This window comes from Pan troglodytes, chromosome 2 (genome assembly GCF_028858775.2).
Source record: "Pan troglodytes isolate AG18354 chromosome 2, NHGRI_mPanTro3-v2.0_pri, whole genome shotgun sequence".
NCBI classification, from domain to species: Eukaryota; Metazoa; Chordata; class Mammalia; order Primates; family Hominidae; genus Pan; species Pan troglodytes.
Window position 1 is genome coordinate 172,810,019 of NC_086015.1, and position 22,141 is coordinate 172,832,159.

The 22,141-nt window shown below is 45.5% G+C and overlaps 1 protein-coding gene across 8 annotated transcripts in view; it reads right to left on the reverse strand.

Annotated features, from left to right (window-relative positions):
* Positions 1-9,624, reverse strand: part of MECOM (MDS1 and EVI1 complex locus) — a 580,330-nt gene extending 570,706 nt beyond the window's left edge. For 4 of the 8 annotated variants that reach the window (XM_016942278.4, XM_054681230.2, XM_016942277.4 and 1 more), the window contains exon 1: positions 9,264-9,385. In XM_016942278.4, the coding sequence (XP_016797767.1) occupies positions 9,264-9,300 (37 nt within the window). In that variant the 5' untranslated portion in view covers positions 9,301-9,385. Of the gene's footprint in view, positions 1-9,263 lie in introns of all 8 variants that reach the window. The other 4 variants (XM_016942279.4, XM_016942276.3, XM_009446819.5 and 1 more) reach the window with 2 other exon arrangements.
* Positions 9,625-22,141: the final 12,517 nt, after the last annotated feature.

The following is a 22,141-nucleotide window of genomic DNA, read 5'->3' on the forward strand; positions in this document are numbered from 1 at the left end:
CATGTATTCACTGACAAGTCCCATGACTACAGTATTGAGTTAGATATTATAAAGTGCTCAGTCAAATCTTTATCAGGAGAGTCCATTGTGTTGACATTCCATCACCACAACTTTTAATCCTAAAGACTTAATTTTACCTGTTATTCACCTATCACTTCTGCTAGAAATACAACTCATGATAATAAACAGAGCAAAGTATGTTTATTTTCACATGTTACCCGAACATATATGACCTTCCTACATGGAAAGCCACTCTTCTCAAATAAGACATTCATCCCTTAAAAACTTATTTCTCCATCCTAGGTTCAGGTCTTAAAAATCAGTTGGGTTCCTCAGTTACAGATGTACAGGACATTACATCTGGACCCTCCTAGGAGGGCAGGGGTGAACTCTTCCTCTGAATATCCACAGTAGCCAAATGACTCCTTCTCCCACTGTGGAAAACCACAGATGACTGTCTCCTAATGATTTACTGCCCAACCCCCAGCCCACAAATCAAAGAATTGGGTTTAGTGAGAAATAAGAAAGAATGGTGGCCAGTGGATACAAGAAGGGGAGGGAATGCTTCAGTTTATTTTCTTAAGCCAATTAATGATGAAACGGCATGGAGGGAAAGAAAGACACAACATAGTTGTAAAAGACTATTTTTCCAGATAAATGGCCAGATATCAGATTCTGTAATAAGTACTTCCACCTATCAAAACACACACACACACACACACACACACACACATATTAACTTGAGGTGGGGAAGAAGATATAGATCTTAAAAACACAAGGTAATATTCAAAAACCATTCTGGATATCACCATAAAATGAAACTTTGAAGCACCCTTGGAAATCAATGAATCTGGACATTGCAAACCCTACAAACTATATATTGCAGGCAGAGGTGTTTGGTTGGGCCTGCAGAATTTTTTAAAATTGAATCAACATTTCATAAAGTAGAGAAAACTTACATAAAAACCCAGATTTGTGGCTTCTCTTAAAAAGTGGAAGACCTGGCGGCCCTGAACCCCCTTGCCCAAATGGTAACAGTGAGCTGGAGCTGAGAAGAAGCTGCAACCTTTAGAGGAGTCTTGAACTGCCAGTTTCCCACCATCCCCGCCACTCCCTCTTGTTCTGAAATACAAAGGCTGGGTGTCAAAAAATTAAATAAAAATAGGAGAGAGCTTAAGGCTTATACCCACCTTGCTTCACTCATTTATGGTACCTGCAAATTTACAGGCTCTGCTCTAGTCTAATCCATTCATTTAAAGAGGAGCAACCCAGCTGCAGTAGTAAAGTGACTTACAAACTCAATCCACTAAAAGTCAAATTTTCATTCAGGAGGGATTATTGACTAATGACAACTAGAGAGTATGCAAAACTAAATTAGGACTGTGTGGCTATACAATGCCAAAATCTGTGGGGAAAAGTTGAAATCTCAATCATTTTATTTACACATCCCCCTCACCCCGACTCCAAATAAAGGGCAAAGGAAGATGCTCAAGTTTTCAGAACAAATTTACTGCCTAGTTTGGCTTGGTATGGACAGTTTTAATGTGCCCAAATTTTAGATATGACTTCCCTTCATTCTGAGGGCATAATTTATTGAGAAGACATACAAAATGCTTACCATAGACATGTAAATACTTTTAAAAAGGAAACTGGATAAAAACATTAAACAGGAGGGGAAAAAAAAAGGATGTTTCTTCTTCAGAAAATTTAACTGATAAATTATAAGGAAACTGAAACCCACTAAGATTTATTGAGCATGTGCCTTGGGTACTTTGCACACATTATACCAATTAACTCTCACAGCAGCCCAAGGAGGGTAGTATTACTCCCACTTCACAAGTAAAGATGCTAGGCCTCAGAGGCAATCAATAACTTGAAGAGGATCTGACTTTTCAATCAGGGATCATGCCCAGATTCAAACACTGATGTGCACGTTTGTAATGCTTGTGAGAGTAGGGAACATGGCTTGCCCATGCACAGGGCCTAGCACATTGATATTTGTTGTGTAAGCCTGCCCATCGCCAAAGCACAAAAACTGCCATGTACAAGCACTTTCATTCATAAATGTCATCATTTGAACAACCTTGACATATACAACTAATTCATTTAGGCAGATTCTTGAACAAGGTTTAGGAAATGTTGGTTCTTTATGTTGTGTAGTTAATGACCCCTACACACATGTTTACTAACATAATAAAATCCTTTTCTAAATAAATTTCTCCTTTAGAATTGTTATAAAAGTCAGTAGTCAAGAATTTGGCTGAATATACAAGCCAAAAGCACGTTTGCTAATGAATAAGAATAATAACTAAAATCAAAATAAGAATTAATTCAAGAATGAGCGCTTTTGAAGAGTCAGGAATTTGATTAAAAATTCAGTTCCCTTTTTTTTCCGTAATGAAACAGTTCTTTAACCACAAAACAGCTTTTATAATAATGCCGAAGAGTATGGTTCCAAGCAAAACACTCCCCCATTTTAATCATGGCTATTATTTTTGAAAATGAAAATGACTGAGGTCATTGTAATCTATTTTAGGGTTTGCATGGGTTGATGGTATTTTTGTCTTGGCTTTGAGTTCTCCACATTACCCACTAAATGTTATGGGTTTTGCTGTGTGCCCTTTCAAATCCCATTCTTTCTAATAACATTGTATTTTATACACATAAATTAGAGTAAATTCCACTTTCTTTCCTAACAACTCCAGATGTGGTCCACACTTTCAAAAGGACTAGAACTTGCCTTAAAAAAAATTCAGTATGTACTTCTTAGAACAACTATGTTTCTATATAGATAAAAATGCTGTATGGATGTTTAAATGCTGAATAATTAGTAAAACCATAGGACTTGTGGTTTTTTCACCAAAGTGAAATATGAAGATAATATCTATATATTTACTACTTCCAACTTACAAGGACATACACAGATAAAAAATGCCTAGAAACAAAACCATCTGGGCAGAGTTCTAGACCTACTGATACCAATAGGGAAGGGGGATCTGTATTCAGACAACCATTTAGAACACATCAGTGAGGCTCTCTGTCCCCTGTAGACCCAGTAGACAAAATTAACAAATATCTAAATACACTAAAGTTACACAGTCAAGGCTCCCTTTAGACACAGTTAATATTTCACTTACTTTCTGAACTTAGTTGGGGTTTTTATTATAATTCACTATCACGATCCCTCTAGGTAACCCCTACACAGCCACACGTGAGAGAATGGCTTCACAATACATACAAATTGTGGAGATCTGGCTATTAAAATGCCTTGAGATCTGTTTGTTTATTTTTTTTAAATCAACTTGCAAGGCCAATGTAATAAGATGCTGTAGCTTTTATGAAAGAGGTGAAATAATTTTAAACACAGACACACAATGAGTTTATTTATTTAGAAACTTGTTAAATAGAGTCTGGGAATTCAAATATTCAATGTTGACATTGTACAGAATTGGCAAGAAGCCAGAACCCAGTCTCCAGAGGGACCCATTGGACAAGGAATTCAGGCCTTTCTCTCCTCCCACTTGAGCTAAATAGGTAGAAGCCATTAGTTATACCCACAGCAATATCTGAACCACACTCAAATAAGCTGCCCCAGCCAGGGCACTTCAAAGGAGGCTAAGTGTGTTTAGCTTTTTAGTGCTGAACTAGAGCAATATGTCACACTTTTGAAAGAGTCTTGTAAACAGTTTCTTCCCTAAGTAGAGACATCTCTGAAGTTTCTTGTATGGCTTGTAGTAAGCAAAGGTAATTAACAAGGATTATACTTTTTTCATTTCCTGGAGGGGCTGGGGAGAATAATACCAATCTGTGTGCAAACTAAGGATCTGGAAGAACTACACTATTTCTCCTTTCCTGTCTCCCTCTCTGGTTTTCTGATCGATTTGTCTGTCTCCTCTTTATCCTCTTCCTCACACTTGTTCTCACTATACAGCCAATTTCCTTGAAAATTCCCTGGTAAACTCTGAAGGCCAGAAGAGTGGGAAGGGGGAAATCTAATTTTAGAAAGAAGACCGTGGCTAGTGGAGTGGGGAAGTAGGGAGGGAACTAATGATTTATCCTGCGCCGTCCAGGAGAAAAGAAAAGCAGACCCCACAGACCGTTTTAGAAAATGCCTAGACAGCGGCTTCCAGGGGAAGAAGGGTTAACCGTCACTCCAAAAAAATGTACCTGGCATCATCAGAGTGTAACTGTTCCCTCCCACCCCATCTCTTCCCCAAACTCACTCTCCCTTGCCCTATGAGGCTAGGAAGGAGCCTGTCCCAACAGGGAGAGTGAATGAGTGAGTGTGTGCCTGCCCTCCGCGCAAGAGTGCTCCTTGTCTTCCTGAAGCCAAGACGTGTGTGGGTGTGCACGCGCATGTGTGGGTGTGAGTTTACACTGTCAATGTAAACCCAGCTCCGAGGGAAGCAGCGCGCCAGGCAAGCAGCCCCTCTGAGACTAGAGAGGGGAAGAAGAGTTCTGGCCAAACCTTGGAGCCCTGAGCTGAGCAGCCTGAGGAGCGAGGTGTAGGGGGCCCCCTGAGTGAGAAACTGCCTCCCACCTCACTGGGGCTTCCCCAGTCCCACCCCCACGTCCATCTTGGGCCACTTCCCCAGCACCAGACGGTTTTGAGATGAAGCGTGGGAGGGCTCAGCTCTTGGGAACAGGGCTCTGGGTGCCTTGGGAACAGGGAAAAAGCCGGTGACCAGGAGATGACAAGTCAAGGTTCTCCATCTCACCGCCCGCTTCCAGCGGAGGCAACGCGCAGGGGGGTGCCGGGAGAGAGGGGGCCGAGCCGGGCGTGCCGGGGGCAACTCCGCTCTCTTGACCTTCTAGCCCGGGGAGGAGGGCGTCCCCCCTTCCTGCCCCAGGTCACAACTGCAGCCTCGGATAACCCGGCCCCAACTTACAAAATAAAATAAACTCCCAAACAGTAACATGTTTAAAGAGAAATTGCTTACGACTCCTTACCTTCAACTCCAAAAAAAAAAAAAAGAAAAGAAAAGAAAAGAAAAGAAAAGAAAGAAAGAGAAAGAAAGAAAGAAAGAAACCAAAATTCGTGGAATAACATGTTAATTTCTAGTCCTACATGTTGAATGTCTGTCCCTGCAGGAAGCCGGCCCCAGGGCCCAGGGGAGGCCTTGGCTCAGAAAGCCTGGGAGCTGGGCTAGCCGGCAAAAGTCACACTCACTCACATTCACACACACACTCACATGCACTCTATAGCCAAGACCTGCAACTCTGCAGTCCCTATAAATAAAAAAAGAAGCCTTGCTTTTTAGCCTTTCTGCCTCTACAGCTAATGAACCGTTCCCTTCCACAGTGCTGGAGATGAGGGAAGAATGAAAAGCGTAATTAACCTTCCCCTAAACACAGATTTTTTTTTTTTTTTTTTTTTTTTTTTTTTGCAAAACACATCAAAATACTGCAAGAAGACTGTGCTTCAAGTGCCAAATGCAATAAAGAAGCCCTAAGCCGGGGTAATGGTCAAGTAATGGCAAATAAACCGCCTTCCTAGAAGGGGCCTCGGCCTCCGTTGGGAGAAGGATTTTCCTCCTCAGAAGCAATCTGAAATAAACAAATAAAAGTATTTTTTTAAACAAAGCTCTGTTTTCATCTGAGTTTCTTAAGGATGAAGGAAAACCCAAGTAGGTGGGCATACAGAGAGTGAATGCCTGAATCTGGGTGTTGTGTTTGTTGTTGTGGGGGTGGGGGTTGTTTTGTTGTGTTTATCTTAGTTACTGGGCTGACAAGGTGAGTAGTTTAAGGACGGGAGAAAGGGTCGGCATCTACCTTTCCTACTTCAGAGCCTTTTTTTAAACAGAGAGCAAGTGTAGGAGTAACAAGTGCCCCCCTTGCCGCGGTCTTGCTAATCGCATCGCCTTTTGCGACTTTACGAGACTTCTGGGGGACCGGTAGCTAAGGGAGTTACTGGATGCAACTCGTTCTCTGCTGTGACTGAATTCCCGCGCGTTGTCACTTTGGGGAAGTAAGGTAAGGGTGGCTTCGGTATTTCAGGCTTTAGACATGCTGGGCAGACCCAACCTGCACTTCCTTTCCATCCATCAGGACCATAGCAACTGGCATTTCTGGCACGGCCCAGGTGCTGTCCTAGCTGCCCAAGAAAACGGCTGGGAAGTCTCCCGGCGCTACCAGAGTCGGTTTGGCTTTTGGTTTTCTTTTCTTAAAGATGGAAATAAAATTCAGGGGCGTTAGGCACTAGGAATGTCAATCTTCCTGCCTTTCATTTTATTTTTAATTAAATTTTTTAACCTTCCCAAATGATTTACAACGAATTTATCGGTTTCAACTACTGTATAAAACGCAAGCCTTACAAGTTGCAAACTGTGTTGTGCATTCAATCTCGGTGTAGATTCAGTGGGTATTTTCAGGGTCCGTGGTCTCTGGTCTAGGTCCATGGGCTCCTGTACTGTAGCCAAGGCCAAATCAGGACTTAAGACCACCAAAGAAATTTACAAAAGACAAAAAGAACAACAAGCTACCGAGAAAACAACTATTTATATGTAATTTGTTTCCATTGTAATGTTTTCTCTTGCCACAATAAAGGTAGTTTTGTTTTTTAAAGTATTGTAGTCACAACGCCCCTTCTAAACCCAGAAAAAGAAAAACTGGTGCAGAGCAGTGAAGTTTTCGTTGGATGATTGCACCGCAGGGGTCACCAACCATCTCCGCCACGCGCTACTCAGGGGAAGGAAATCGCGCTTTAAAATACAAAAATCTGTAGTTTTAATATGATTTCCTTTATTACCCAGATTGTAACTGAAGAATTGCAACGCAGCGCTTCTGTCTGAGAAAGGCAGCTGCGGCAGCAACAGCTGGAGTAGTGCAAGCGGGAATCTGAGGCTTAGTAAAAGTTTGTAAGAGTTGAGATCTAGCTATCAGAAAGCGGCAGCGGCATCCTTAGAGACCCTAGGGACAAAATAAATGGGTCTCCCACCGGTTGAATGACAAGTATCATCAGATCGGAAACGAGGCTCAGTTTCTGGATGTTGAGTGGACTGTGCGTGCGGGAATATTTTAAGACGGCATCATATGTCTTGCTTGGCAATTAAAATAGTTGAAAAAGTTGCTCAAGAAAATTCGAAGGGTTTTGTGTTCTGCTTTCACTTCAGAAGTTATCGGGCAGTGAGTTGCGGCGCGAAGCCTTAAGCTTTCACTTCACAACTTAGGCATGGTTGAAAAGGGCTACCCACCCCCACCCACCATCCCACTCCCGCCAACTCCCCCCCCACACACACACACACACACTCTCTCTCTCCCAACCTTTAGTCCAAATCGAAGCCCGCAAACCTCAAGTATATGTACATTTATTTCCCTTCAGATGAAAATAAAGACATCGGCCTCATTTAAAAGCAAACAGGGAAAACAGTTCCACCGGCGCCCTTTGACACTGTAGCAGCGAGTGTAAAGAACAATACCCAAAAGAGAAACAGATGGACTGATGACCCAAAGAGCCCTATATTTAGGTTGATTTCTCAGACCCAGGGGAAAGGAAATGTATCGGGGAGTGTACGAGTGCTTGGGTGAGGACTGCACAAAGCACTGGAAAGGCGCCTGGGATGACAGCATCTCGCGGGGCTACACCGCCGACTCCACTGCCCGCGAAGCCGAGCCTGCTGAGGTGCCGCCGACTTCCCGGGCTGCTGCAGGGACGCAGTGAGCAAGGAGGCGTGGATACGATACCTACCGTATTTGGTTCTAATGTGCGAGGGTCGCGCGGGGGGAGACTGGGATTTCACTGGGGAGAAGCATCCCACCCATCTCCGATCTCTCATTTCTGCGTTCCGTAAACAACACAATTAGAGAGTTCTGTTTTCGGCGAGTGCGAGTGTGGGAGAGAGAACCGCGGCCTGTCCACTCCCGAGGCAGCTCCAGCCCCGCCTATTGACACCTCAAGGAAGAGCGCTCCCAGCCGCTCCAGGGCTCAGTGCCCCTGAGTCCCCTTCAACTCGAAGTAGAAGCATTTGGACAAACGCAGCTCTGTCGTCTACAGTCCTGGCGGAGCATCACACCGTGTGGGAAAGTGTGGGCCCCGCCGGCAAAGCCAGGCGAGTCATCCAACACTTTTGCTGTACGAGTGGGGGATGGGACTCCCACCGCCCCCTCCCCAAACCCCTTAGCCCACATCCCGCCAGACCAAGGCCGCTCCGCGCCGGGCAGGCAGGGGGCGCCGGGGAGGGTTATTGACCCTGGACCCAGGCTGCACCCAGACGAAGCGCCGGAGGCTGCGCTGCGCCCTCTCCGCGGCCCAACGCTCTGGCAGCCCGCCCCCTGGGGTTTGCTCGGCGCCCAGCCAGCCCGAGGTGCGCGGGTCGCAGCGCGCCCTCTCTGCCTCCTGCTCCTAGGCTGCCGCCGCTGGCTGTGTGCCCTCCACTCCCGGCTCTCCGAGCGCTAGCTGGGCCTCTTCTCTCCCCACGTCCGAGCGCTCGCTGGGCCTCTTTCCTCCCCACCTGCGCGTGGCTGTGCGGAGCCGGTAGCTCTGCTCTGCTCTGCCCGTGCCCCCGCCCCCACCCCGCGATCTCAGCCCCCACCTTGGTGTCCCCTACTCCCCGCCGCAGTCCTCCCGCCGCGCAGCGCCGCGCCGCAGAGCATGGCCGAGCGCACAGCGCCCACTACCGCAGCCGCGGCTCGGCGCAGTCCACCCGCCCGCCCGCGCAACTTCCAGCGGCCGCCTCGCAACTTTTCCCAACTCCACCACAGCCGCCCGCCGCCGCCGCCACTGTGGCTCCCTCTGAGCCGCCTACCCTACCCAAACCCCAGAAACAAACCGAGGCTCGAAAAGGCTCCCTTCTCCTGCCCGCCCCCCCATCCCCCGCGCCCCCCTCCTCCCACACCCGGGACTAGCTGGTTGGCCAGAGGCAACTCTCCCCCGCCTGGGGGGAAGGGGAGGGGAGGGGGAGACTTTCTCCTCTTCTCTTCCCCCCCACCCCACCCCTTCGCGCTCACTCTCGCGCTCTCTCCTCCCTCCCACCCCTAGTCTTTGCTGCCCCCACCCCCACCCCCACCCCGGGGTTGCCACAGCTGGTCGGTGCGCGGGACTGAGGGCTGCCCAGGCTCCTCCGGCGCCCAACCCGGGAGCGAGAGCGCGGGCGACCGGGAGCAGAGACTGGAACCGGCAGGTTGCTGGGGCTGCGCTCCGCCTGCCCTCCACCCGGGGCCCCGGCGCAAGAGGCAGCCCGCGCTCCCTCCCGGAGCGCTAGAGACAGATATGCAAGATGGCAGAGGAGGGGGAAAAGCCAATAGAAAAGGGATATTGCACCTACTTGTGGCCAGTTTCCTTGCCCTGCCTTTGGATCTCATGCTGTGCCCAGTCCTGCAGCCGCTGGTGTGTGGTTGGGGCTTTTTTTTCTTGGATCCTTTCCTTCTTTTGCTCTCCCTCTCGCTCCCTCCCTCTCTCTCCTGTCTCTCTCTCTCTCTCTCTCTCTCTCTCTCCCTCCCTCCTGTTTCTCTCTCTCCTGTTTCTCTCTCTCTCTCTCTTCCACACACTCACTCTCTGTATTTTCTTCTTTCACTCTCTCTCCCTCCCTCTCTCCCTTTCTCTCAATCCACACTCGCTATCTCTCCAGCATTGTCAGTTTGGACACCTTCGCACATGCGCGCTAGACGCCCCTCCAACATCTCAGCGCCGCCAAAAAAAGTTTGGAGCGATTTATCACTTTGATTTGGAGATCTTGTCAGATGGCAATCGCCGAGGAGGCGGAGAAAGGGAGCCGCGGGGAGGGCGGCGGGGGGCGGGGAGCGAACGCAGGGAGCCAGAGGGGAGCAGACACCTCGCCCAAAAAAAGGGGAGGGGGGAATTGAAAAGGCTTGGGCAGAGGATTGATTCCATGTTAGAATCGCCAACAAGCTTGTATCATGATTATTGTTATTGTTTTTCCCACCATAAATTGCAGACATTTTTCTATACCATCTACGAGGGAAGCAAGAAGCCAGGGGGGAAAAAAACTTTAAAAACATTTTTTAAAAACCCTTCTCCTATTAAAGAACTAGAAGGGCTGGACCCTCGGCTAATAATCCAGGAGAAAGTGAGAATCATCCTGAACTTGAGAAATCTACTGCTGCCGCTGCTACTGCTACTGAAGCTATTGCGGCTTCCGCTTTCAGGGTTGTAAGCAGAATAAATAACTGGTTTTTTCCTCGATTTTAGCTGTAATACCAATGCTTGCTGCCATCCTTGGGACATTTCAGTATTCTTTCCCTACCAAGTAGTAATGATCACCCTTGATTCCCGGGTCCGGGCCGGCGCTGGCATTTGACATCCAAAGACCTCCTGCTTTCTCAGAGGTCGGCTGTCACCTTCCGGCCTCCCCCACTGCTGTCCCGGTCGCCTCCCGATGCAGCTCTGCTTGCCTGCCATTTTCACTCACTCGCTTAAACCTACAACCTCGGGGTCAAAAGAAAGAGGAGTAGGGAGGAAAATCACACACTCTTAAAAAAATACGTTGTTGAAATTTCCTTTAATTACAGGATTTACCAATGAAGTGCCACTCAGAAATGGGAATTCCTAAAGGGGCTAGCTGTGTACAAGGTATGAATCAATCCCAACTAGGTATAGATTTTCTTTTGGTACAACCTTCTTGCATTAAACAGTTTTGTTCAATACCTTCCATGTGCTATTTATGTCCCCATTAATATCTGTTGCAAATCCTGCCAGACACCATAAAAGAAAATTACAATCTTTTCAGTCTCCGTGCTGCAACAATACATCCTTGATGTTCAAGTTAAAGGAAAAGAAAAGCAGGTCCTGGGCATGAGTTTGGCAAAGGCTGTGGAGGGAAAGGGGAATCATTGAGAATGCCCAGTCGTACCTGTTGGTATTTATTATCAAATCTAGGACTGCAGGCATGAGAGAGCAAATAACAAGGTTCAACCCCAAAGGGTATCAATGGCCTGCAAATCTCTTTATTCAAGAGAATCAAAGTTCAAAGAATTTGTCCTTGTTAAGGATGCCTACCGTTTTCGTTTATCCAGAGCTGTGTAATTCTGGGGGCATTTGGCTGTAAGATAGAGGTCCCTGGAGAACCAAGCTACAGGTCTCAAGGGAGACAGATGTATAAGGTTGAAATGTGAGGAAGGGAAGTAGGAAGGTAAAGGAGGGAATTACTCACAACAGGAGTAAAACAACTTCCAAAAGAGAAGGCTCTAGTGCCCACACGCGTGGGCACAAGAGAACTCTATTATCCACTCTGAATTAAAGAGGCACCTGGGTTTTTTCCAGACCTAGAATTCCCGCTGTCCTGTGCATAAAGGTGAGTGTGCTAACACATTTGGTGTGTGCAAAAGCACCAGCCATTCCAACATTCTGTTAGGTTCCCACAGGTCTTTGACTCTGAAACTTCCCCCAAAATGTGACTCCACCAGCTTCCCTCAGTTTAGATGGAGAGGTGCCTACCCTCTGACCAGCAAATGTCCTCAGAGGAAACGGAGAAATGGGTCTTGAGAGCCTTTGGAAGGGGGGACAAAATCTCTAGGGAGAGAAAAACACTAGGCTGACTGGCAAGAAGTTCATAAGGCTGCTTCTGATCGGTGTAAGAGACTCTCTAGGGACCATCCCGTAGGCCAGGAGACAGACCAGCAGCATCTGAAGATCCCAGCTGTCAAAATCTAGGTCTTGTCCCTCCAATCCTCACCTTCCCTGCCAGGCACCCCAGGGGTGGCTGAGCACCTTGCCTTGGTGCCCAACCGCCAAGGTAGCTTAAAAAAAAAAGAAAGAGAAGAAAAGAAAAAAGAAAAGAACCGCCATCCTCCCCTCCACTCCTCCGGCTAATCCCTTTCACCTCATCCCCAGGGGGTCTGTCTATATCTGGGTTCCCTTGGAGACGGGAGGTTAAGAGGGGTGCAAGAAATGTTCCTAGGAAAGGAGGGGACCAAGGTACCAAACTCTGAGATTAAATGCAAGACCCACATGTGAAGCTGAGCTTGCTGTTGCTGCTGAGAAATTATAAACCACGTGGAGGGTTGGGGAGGTAGGGGGTGGGTTCTGTGAGGGGAACTGGGTGGGAGGTGGAAGACTGAAGTGAATCAGAGTCTCCGAACCTCCAAATTTAAAGGTCCCTGTCTTTTAAACTTTTCTAGAAGGGGGGTTGGCGGAGTGGGAGGCGGAATGAGGCGCGGCTGGAGTACCCCTCCCCTTCTGGTTTGAAGTCTCCGCTGTCGCTTCAGCGCTCCAGCTTTCTCCCTGGTCTTTCTAACAGTTTCGGGCCACGAGAAAATCCAACCTCTTCTAACAAATAATAAACGCAAACTCTTCTCTGTCCCCAGACCAAGCCATTGTGAAAAGACAAGACATCGTCTTTTAAATAAATAAAAGTATTCTTAATACCATTCGTTTTTTATTTTCAAACCTAAAAGCTGGGCTTCTTTTCCTTTTCTCTCCTTTTCTTTTTCTTTCTTTATCATTAGCTTTCTGCCCTAAGTGTGCGCTAATAAAGAGCTAAGTTGCTAGTTCAAGTGTGTTTAACCTGATGGAGCAAACACCCAGCAGCAACCGGTCGCGCTCGCGGCTGATAGCGCCGCGACCTCTGCGCGTCCGCCCCGGCCGGTTCCCATTCTCAAGTGCCTGGACCCTGTCACTTCCACCTGTCCCAGTCCCAGCCGTGAGACCAGAGCAGGTGACTGTTCAGCAGCCCCTAGAGTTCCCGACACCCTCTGACGGGATGTCTGAGCTGTCGCTGGCCCAAGAGAAAAGAGGCCTCCAACAAGTTGGCGGAGCTGCCCTAGCTACCCGCCCCCGCCCCACCTCTCGCCTTTCCCTCTCCTCCTGAAATTCGTTTTCTTGGGGGACAGTAGCATGCATTCCAACGTTTCCTTGTGTTTTCTCCCACGGAAGCGAGCATCCTGGAAGCAGTGCCTCGTTGGAAAGTCGATGCGTTTACGGACTGTCTGGGTTTGCTTGTTTTATTGCTGTCACTTTTTGTTTCGTGTTTTTGTTTGTTTAGCAGAAGTGAAGAGATTGAGATAGAAGTTAGAAGGAAGATGGGACATTGATGAGACAGACACAGACAAGTATATCCCTTCCCCAACTATATTTTTTAAATTAATGTTAGAAATGGCAAATAACCGATTTTCAATACATTACATGCAACAGGAAATTTTCCTTTCCTCTCATTTTAATTGAACCGGCCCCACGGTATCTTTGGAAAAAAGTTTGAATTCTTTATGGAGGTATTTCGAGGCCTATTGTCTTTGTGCAGTGAACTTTACATCATGCTATTCAATCACAACCTATATTCTCCTGGCTACCAGCAAGATTAATTTAATCATTGTAATGCAATTATTAATACTGTTTACCCAACGCTGGGTTTCAGGTTGGCTGTTAAGAAATTAAACTCTCGCTGGGTGACCAGAGCTAGGCAGGGGTTTCTTCATGTTGAAATGAAACAGTCCTCTTTATTTAGTCTCAGGGCTCCAGCTTTCGGCCACCGGCTCAATTAGCCAAAATGGAAACAATTTTCATTCATTGCAATAACTCACTGTTCTGGAGATCGCTTTCAAAATACACACTTTATTATTATACGCTGACCTCGGTGGCGTGGAGTGGCAATAAAAGAAAGAGGCAGGGAGATCTATCTAGCCCCCTTGGGCTATAATTATTAGAAATTAATTGGGTTCAGGACCCTGGGTAGCCTAGCTAAATTAATAGCTTGTCTAGTGGTTTAAATCCGAATTTTCAGTCCACAGGAGAGAAAGGGAGAGAGTCACAGACATGAAATGCAGACCCAAGGGACGCCTGAGTTTACTTGCAAGACACTCATCTATTAAATAGTGTCCAGAATACATCTGAGTTGAGGAGGGGGGCTGAAGTAGGAGGGAGCGGGGGCGACAAGAAAGAATGGAGCAAGATGGGGAGGGAGGCTGAGAGTGAGCGAAAAGGTCTCGAGTTGATTTTATTCGATTTTTCTTGTCTGCATTGTTTTCGGGAGGGGTTGCATTTAGGGGTTAAAATAAAAAATAAAGATCCTGTGTACTCGGAGCTGTCGTGCCGGAGTAAAAGTGAAAAGGGAGCCTTAGGCAAAAGGAAATTACTGCGAGCCCGCGTGACCTTTCAGGGAGGTAATCAATCAAGTGATCAACAGGGATATTTATCATCGCTATATAGGACTACTTCGCCCTGCACAGGCGGGGTGGGGGTGGGGCTGGGGGAGCGAGAGGAGGGTGGAGACACGCGCGCACTCACACACACACACTCACAAAAGTTTGAACAAACCTGATAAGCCTCGAGATAGAACACGTAGGCTTTAATGTTAAAGCTACCTGATTTGTCTGACATTGTCAGAGAAATACACACACATACACATATAAGCACACATCCAGGCAGCAGCGGCTGCATGAAGGTGTTAACTTTGAATGATCCGCCACGCTTTGCCCTAAAAGGGAAGCTTGCAGAGAAATGCGCGCTTTGAACGCCGGCGAGGCGACAGCTCAGGGCTAGCTCGGCTTCCACGTCCAACCAGGGAAAGGGAGCCACGGGCCGCAAAGGGCGCGGGGCGGCTGGGGGCACCCCTCTCCACAGCGTCTCGACGCCGGGGCCTGAGACACGGAACAGCCTCCTCTTCCTGCGAAATCCTCGCGCTGCCGGGGCGGCATGGCACAGCGAGGCGCGCTCGGGACCAGCCGGCTCAGCGAGTACGCGCAGCTGGTGTTCGGCGGCCGGGCGATTTCTGCCCAGTTACCTTCTCTACCTCGTAAAACTTGCCGTTTTGTAAATTGCGTTTTCGGTCCCAGATTTCTTAGCAAATCATTCGGTTTTACAATCCTACTCCCTCCCCCTAGTTCAACATCCTCCCATCCAACTTCTGATGTGTATATAAGGTACGGGGAGCAGGGAGCGGTCAGGGTAGCTGGCTTTTAATAATAATGACGATGATGACATTAAATAGTCGATTTAAAATCTGGGCCCCCGCCCCGCTCGGGAATTATAATCAGCAGTTCTTTGGAGACAACGTCGGGCTGATTACTAGCCCATGGGGTTGAAGAACTATTTCCCGAAGGGTTTATGAAACGCAGGTTGGAGTGATGCGCGCCGCCTCCCAGGTGGCGAGCCTAGGTTCCTGCAGTGTGGGAATGTGGGGCCGCGCCAGGGCCGTGCCTATTGGCACCAGATGCTAAGCTCGCGGTCCCCCACCAGCCGCTCTGGCCGCCCTCTCCGGGCTCGGCGCGGCCTCCTCCCGCACAGCCTAGTCTGCGGCGCCCTCGCCTGGTTTCTTTGGCCGCGGCAGCTCTGGTGCTCACGCCGCTTAGGGCTCCAGCTGTGCACAGTAGCCGCCTGGGCGTGGGGGTGGGAAACAGCTGGAGCGCCCCGGGGAGGCGCAGGTTGGGGTGGAAAGGAACCCAGCAAGGAGGATTACGAGGCGAGCAAACTCCCGGAGCTGCTACCGGTTTAGAATCAGGAGGAGCAACTTCACGGGGCACGGAACTTGAGCTCCGGAAAGAAACCAGACTGCTCCTGAGCGATGCCCTGGGAAGTTTGGACCTCTTGGGGTCCCTTCCATTGAAAAAAGAATTACTTGGAAGAGTATTTCTCAAAGTGTAATGTGCATACGAATCGCCTGGGGATCTTGTTAAAATGCAGATTCTGATTCAGTAAGCCTGGGGTGGGGCCCAACATTTCTCAACAGGCTCCTAGGTGATGCAGATGCTCCTCGAAGTGTAGTCGCAGACCAGCAACATCAAGCATCGCCAGGATTTCAATAGAAACTCAAGATCTCAGGCCCCAACCAAACCTACTAAATCAAAATTGACATTTTAACAAGTGATTCACTAGAACGTTGAAGTTGGAGATGCACTGCAATAGAATGTGCCTGGCCAGGTTTTCTTTCTTCTGTCTTAAATCAGGACGCCTCTGTGATTGAACTTCATTTCAAATCCTGCTTTCTGCCGTGGTCACGGGAGAGGATGGAGTCAACGAACCTATCCATGTAAAAGCTACATCTCCTCTGGCCCACTGCAGAAACCCTAGACTAACATGCATTGACCACTGAGCTTAGGGGCCAAATGCCACCTGCAAGGCTTCCTTGATTCTTGTCCGATTGACATCTCTTCCAGCCACTTTCCTCAAGCCCCCCTCACCCATTCAGTATTTTGCTGCCAAGTCTATGGCTTTTATTTCTCCTCCTTACATTACAGTTTTTTGTTTACAGATCTTCCTTCCCCTTTCAGCTGTGGACATCTTGAAAGAGATTGTGCCTTATATTCTCCACTTTGTTTTTTCATCTGCAGCATGGAAATAGGCATTTCTTCCCACATAGGATTAATATATAAAAATGCTTTGGAAGCCATGGTTGCCATTGTTAAGAAAAGATGGCAGTATTCAGATTTCAGGGCCATTATACCTTAGATAAATTCTGGGGTCACAAGATTGAGTTGAAACACCTTAAGTATCAAACCACTGGAGGTACAAACCCCAGTCCTCCCTTTTACCAATTGCATAACTTTAGGCAAATTACTGAACCTCTCTGAGTCCCAGTTACTTCCCCTGTATTATTAGAATAAGTATGTACATCTTGCAGAATACTTGTGATAATTAAAGACAATGTATACAAAGCACCTAGTATGGCGCCTGCTACATAGTAGGAATTTAATAAATGGAGCTATTTAGAGCTCTAAGCTCTAACATTTCATAGTCGGCAAAATGACGAGGGTGTGCGTGTGTGTGTGCATGTGTGTGTGTGAGAGAGACAGAGAGAGAGAGTCAGGGGTCTTGGATACTGCTCTTCCCATTCCCATCTGCAATAAGATAGTTGCCTTTAGTCAGCAGACTGCCCCTCAAGTAGCTGAAGCCTGAGGACTTTGATATACATAGAACTGACTGGTACAATTAGATATTAACATTTCAGTTTAAATGCACATGTGTGTGTGTATGTGTGTGTGAGAGAGAGAGAGAGAGAGGAGAGAGATAATGGTTTTAGCTATGGTTTTTGGTTTGTTTTTTGTTGTTGTTGTTTTGTTTTGTTTTGCTTTGTTTTGAGATGGAGTCTCGCTCTGTCACCCAGGCTGGAGTGCAGTGGCACGATCTCGGCTCACTGAAACCTCTGCCTCCCGGGTTCAAGCAATTCTCCTGCCTGAACCTCCTGAGTAGCTAGAATTACAGGCACACACCTTGAGGCCCAGCTAATTATGTATATTTAGTTGAGACATGGTTTCGCCATGTTGGCCAGGCTGGTCTTGAACTCCTGACCTCAGGTGATCCGCCTCCCTCGGCCTCCCAAAGTGCTGGGATTACAGGAATGAGCCACCATGCCCGGCCCCTTAGCTATGTATTTTTAAGGGATTCTTGTGTGCTTGTGCTTTCACAACTCAGTTTCATATAAGTCAACACTACACTCAGTTCATCTCGTACAAGCAGAGTCCTGACCATCTCCCAGTCAGCCTGTGGCAGCAGGACCTGGGCCACATGCTGAGGGTTGGTGAGACTCACTGACAGAGGCATTGCTCCTCCCGTGGCCTTAAGATTGCAAGAATTTCTGCACAATATATACAAAGTCAGTATTTGAAGATGTGTGATGTTTTTATATTACCATATTCTCTCCCTGTGAGATGGAAGCCACAAAGACAATTCAAAGAGAAAGTGGTTTTCAATGGAATAAGCGCTCTTTCTCTCTTCTTTCTTTTAAAATTATTTTTACATGCTTTTAAATTTGTTCAGTGTTTCTTACATTTTCACTTCCATAAATTTGGTTGTTGCCCATACTTTCAATACATGAAACTATTTACTAAGTCTAGATTCCTGCCAGGAAATAAAAGATTTGTAAAATTAACACCTACAGGACTTTTAAATTCTTTACTCAAACAAACAAGTGATTATGGTTGACATGAGAAAATATAGACATAAAGCAACTTAATTTGCTTAATATACTTTTAAACTTACAAGTATACCAGACTTTCCACATCTTTTTAAAGCACAAACTTTAGGATCCATGCTGAGACAGCTTATAAATGAGACTTCCTTGTAACAAGATCCTCAGTACTCAATAACTTAATTCCCTTGACTTAGGTCCAAGCTAGACCTGGCAACCCTCAAACTCTGCTATGGAGTGAAGTCCTATAGCCATGACAGAGTGTGATACAGGTGTGCCCTGCTTTATGAAAAGCCACATCACAATGTGATTATTCGCTTCATGCTATTTTATTAAATAATGAGTTCCCCTGGGACATTTAAAATATGATTTGACTTACAAAAATCTGATTTATACTCACTTTCCCCAGAAACATACCTATTGAGGTAAAGCTATGTTTTTAAAAATGATGATGCATGTCCCATAGCAAATGTTTTATAATGAAAAGTCCATTTTCAAAGATTAAGACAAGGGAACATACCACCATTCTGGGGTTGGGAAAGAAACAATTTCTGTACAGATCAATTGTACACAGAAGAAACTGTAGGACTCATTAATTGAATTATCTACTTTGAGGGCTCATGTAGATATACTAGAAACCAGGAACATGATAAGATTTGGACTTCAAACATTTTACAAAATATAATGCTCTTATACTGGGTTTTGATAGTAAAGTGTTCAAATCAACTTTATAAACACTCTTGAAAAATACACTTTTTGAAATGAGAAGAATTTTCTGTTGCATAGAGAAACTGAAAAATAATTCTAGGGCTAGGTGCAGTGACTCATACCTGTAACCCCAGCACTTCGGGAGGCTAAGGAAGGAGGATTGCTTGAGCCCAGGAGTTTGAGACCAGCCTGGGCAACATGGCAAGACTCTGTCTTACAAAAAAAATTAGCTGGGCATGGTGGTGCACACCTGTAGTCCTAGCTACTTGGGAGGCTGAGGTGGGAGCCTGAGAGTTCAAGACTGCAATGAGCTATGATCACGCCACTGCACTCCACCCTGGGCAACAGAGTGAAACTCTGTCTTCCAAAAAAAAGAATAATTCTAAAATTTGTCTGGGCTTACACCCATTTAGAAGTAATAGTTTATCAGCAAAAAATCACCATCTAACTCATATCCAGGTTTTCACTTAGCTGTTTGACATTGAACTGGAACTCTGAAATTGGATACATTGGACTCATAAAGATATATGCTATTCTTAAGGGCTCTAGGAGACAGCTTCAATTCTAGCTGCAGTGGAAGCACCAATGCAGAGAAGCCAAGATAGTGAAGATATTTTGATGCATCTGTTTCTGTTCTGTTAATGCTTTGCTGAGATTTTCACATTTGTGTCCAAAATTTCTACAGAATCAACTATCATGCAGGTTTCTTCATTAAACCAATTGAGCAATCTGGTGTCTCTTGTGCCTCCCAGAGTGGGGCAATATTTAAGCAGGGAGCAAGGGCTACTTAGCTACAGGAACCTCCTGTTCTAGTCTACCCTACACAGCACTGCCTGCTTAACTTTCCTGAGGCACTATTCTGAAAGTGTCTTTCTTCTATGACAAGTTTCAAGATCCCTCAGTTATTGTCAAGATAAAGCCCCAAATTTTTGCCTCTCATTCAAAGGTATTCTACACTGGGGAAATAGCAAGAGAGATGGGGAAACATGAGATGTGCAGCAGAAGCAGCAAGGACTTTAGGCAGCCTATGTTATGGGATTCAAGAAGGGACTTATGGGAAATATGTTTGGAAAGATAGGTTGGACACATGCCACAGAGGCTTGGAATGAATGGCAAAATTTTGAGGCTTTATCTTGAAGACAACTGAGAGATCCTGAAGATTCTGAATAGGGGAATGACATTATCAGAATTTGCCTTAGGAAGATAAAGCAGGCAGTAATGTGAATTACACATCTTCTTCACATGTTCAGACTACCCATCTTTAGAGATTCAAAACAAATATCACCTCCTCCCCTAAAGTTCTGATATGTTGTTTCAAGTGGAAAAACAATCTCTCCCCATCACAATCACAATCTCCTATGGCATCTTAGTTTTACATGTTGGTTTTGTCTGTATCTCTATGATCTCTCTTCATAGGCTATAAATTCCTTGAGGGGATATTTATATCAACTCTTCTTGTCTTCCACTGCTAAGGCATATTTTGCTCAAAAATTGTACTGTCTAAATGTAAGGATTCTAATTTTTAAACAATTTGAGAAAATCCTCAACCATTACCTTTTTAAATATTGCTTTTTCTTCACCCTCTCAATTCTTTTTTCCTGTTATCTGATTAGATATATGTTAGATCTTCTTGCTCTATCTTCTGTATTTATTAGCCTCTCTTTCATAGATTCTCTCTATTATCTTGTGCTTACTTCTGAATAATTTCCTCAAGTTTATATTCAAGTTTTCTAATTCTCTCTTTCTCTGTATCTAATAAGCTATTTAAACTGATGATTAAATTTTTTATCTTAATTATTTTTTAAATTTCCATAATTTATATTTGATTCTTTTTTAAAATGTGCCTGTTATCTTTTCACACTGTCTTGTCTTTTTTATCTTACAGTTCAGTTCTTGGGATTTTTTTTGTTTTTTGTTTTGGTTTTGGGTTTTTTTTTTTTTTTTTCAGACAATCTTGCTCCGTTACCCAGGCTGGAGTGCAGTTGCATGATCTCAGCTCACTGCAAACTTTGTCTCCCAGGTTCAAGTGATTCTCCTGCTTCAACCTCCTGTGTAGCTGGGATGACAGGAGTGCTCCATGATGCCTGGCAAATTTTTGTATTTTTAGCAGAGATGGGGTTTCACCATGTTGGCCAGGCTGGTCTCGAACTCCTGGGCTCAAGCAATCTGCCTGCCTCTGCCTCCCAATGTGCTGGGATTACAGGCATGAGCCACCGCACCTGGCCAGGTTAAGTTTTTAAACATTTCAAATATATTTATTTCATCTGACAGCTCTATTATCTGAAGTTCCTAGGGATTTTTTTTTCTTTTTTTTCTTTTTTTTTTTTTGAGATGGAGTTTCGCTCTTGTTTCCAGGCTGGAGTGCAATGGCACGATTTCAGCTCACTGCAACCTCTGCCTCCCAGGTTCAAGTGATTCTCCTGCCTCAGCCTCCCTCAATCCTCCCAAGGGATTATAGGCACGTGCCACCAAGCCCAGCTAATTTTGTATTTTTTGTAGAGACGGGGTTTCTCCACATTGGTCAGGCTGGTCTCGAACTCCTGACCTTAGGTGATCCACCCGCCTCAGCCTCCCAAAGTGCTGAGATTACAGGTGTGAGCCACCACGCCTGGCCATGGGATCTTTTTAATCCTTCTGTTTGTTGTACCTACTAATCATTACTCAGAAAAATTGTTTTGCCATACTTTAGAATTTTAAGTTGTGAGTTCACCTTCAACAAGATTTTCTCTGTGGAAATCATGTTTAAAATTACTTGACATATCCTTTCACAATGATTTTACCTTTGCTTTTGTTGGATGCTTCAGTGTTATCAATTTTTTCACTAATTTATCAGCCTGGCTTTTCCCAAACTATGGAGGAAATGTAATTAGAACCACAGATGTAAGTGATAGTAGGCCTGTTGGAAAGAATTGTCAGGGGACACTTTTTTTTTTTTTTAACCCAGAGGCCAGATGAGATAGAAGCTTCCTTATTTCTTTTTCTAGTGAGCTGATGATTTTCTAGACCAGCATTTCACTGATTACGTAGCCCTTTGAGACCCAGATTTATGCAAGGGTATCAGTTTTTATCTCCCCAATTCATGTTGGGCCAGAGCTTTATGTCCTAACTCCATGAGAGTTTTGAAACCTATGCCCTGAATTCTCAAGGCTATTGTCTCCCCTTCCACAACCATAGGCTGCCAGGATTTTGATTCCCATTGTGTTGAGCCCCAGAGACTTTCCTTACGTTTTTCAAGAGCATTGATTAGTTATTAAGCAGAATGCCTCAGTGGTTTGTGAAGGGAAGGATTGCAGATTATTTAGTCCATAAAAACACTGGGAAGCCTAGACCTGAAAATACCTGTGGTGATTTGCTGTTAGTGAATTTCAGTTGCACTTTTTTCTTGAATCCTTTTATTTAAACGAAATATCTGACTCCCAAAACGAAGGCAGAACTGAGTGTCACCTATAAGTAGAATCACAAAAATAGCTTTTTCACATGTTTTTGATCAGCCTAAAATCTTTTGTTCTACCTTTCTTCACTAGTCATCAAAATCATATTCAGCCTTCAATTGTCGTCTCAGATTCAGTGTTGTCCCTAATGTTTTCCATGATAATAATAATAATGATTATATTAAACCAGTGGTCAAAGTGAAAAAT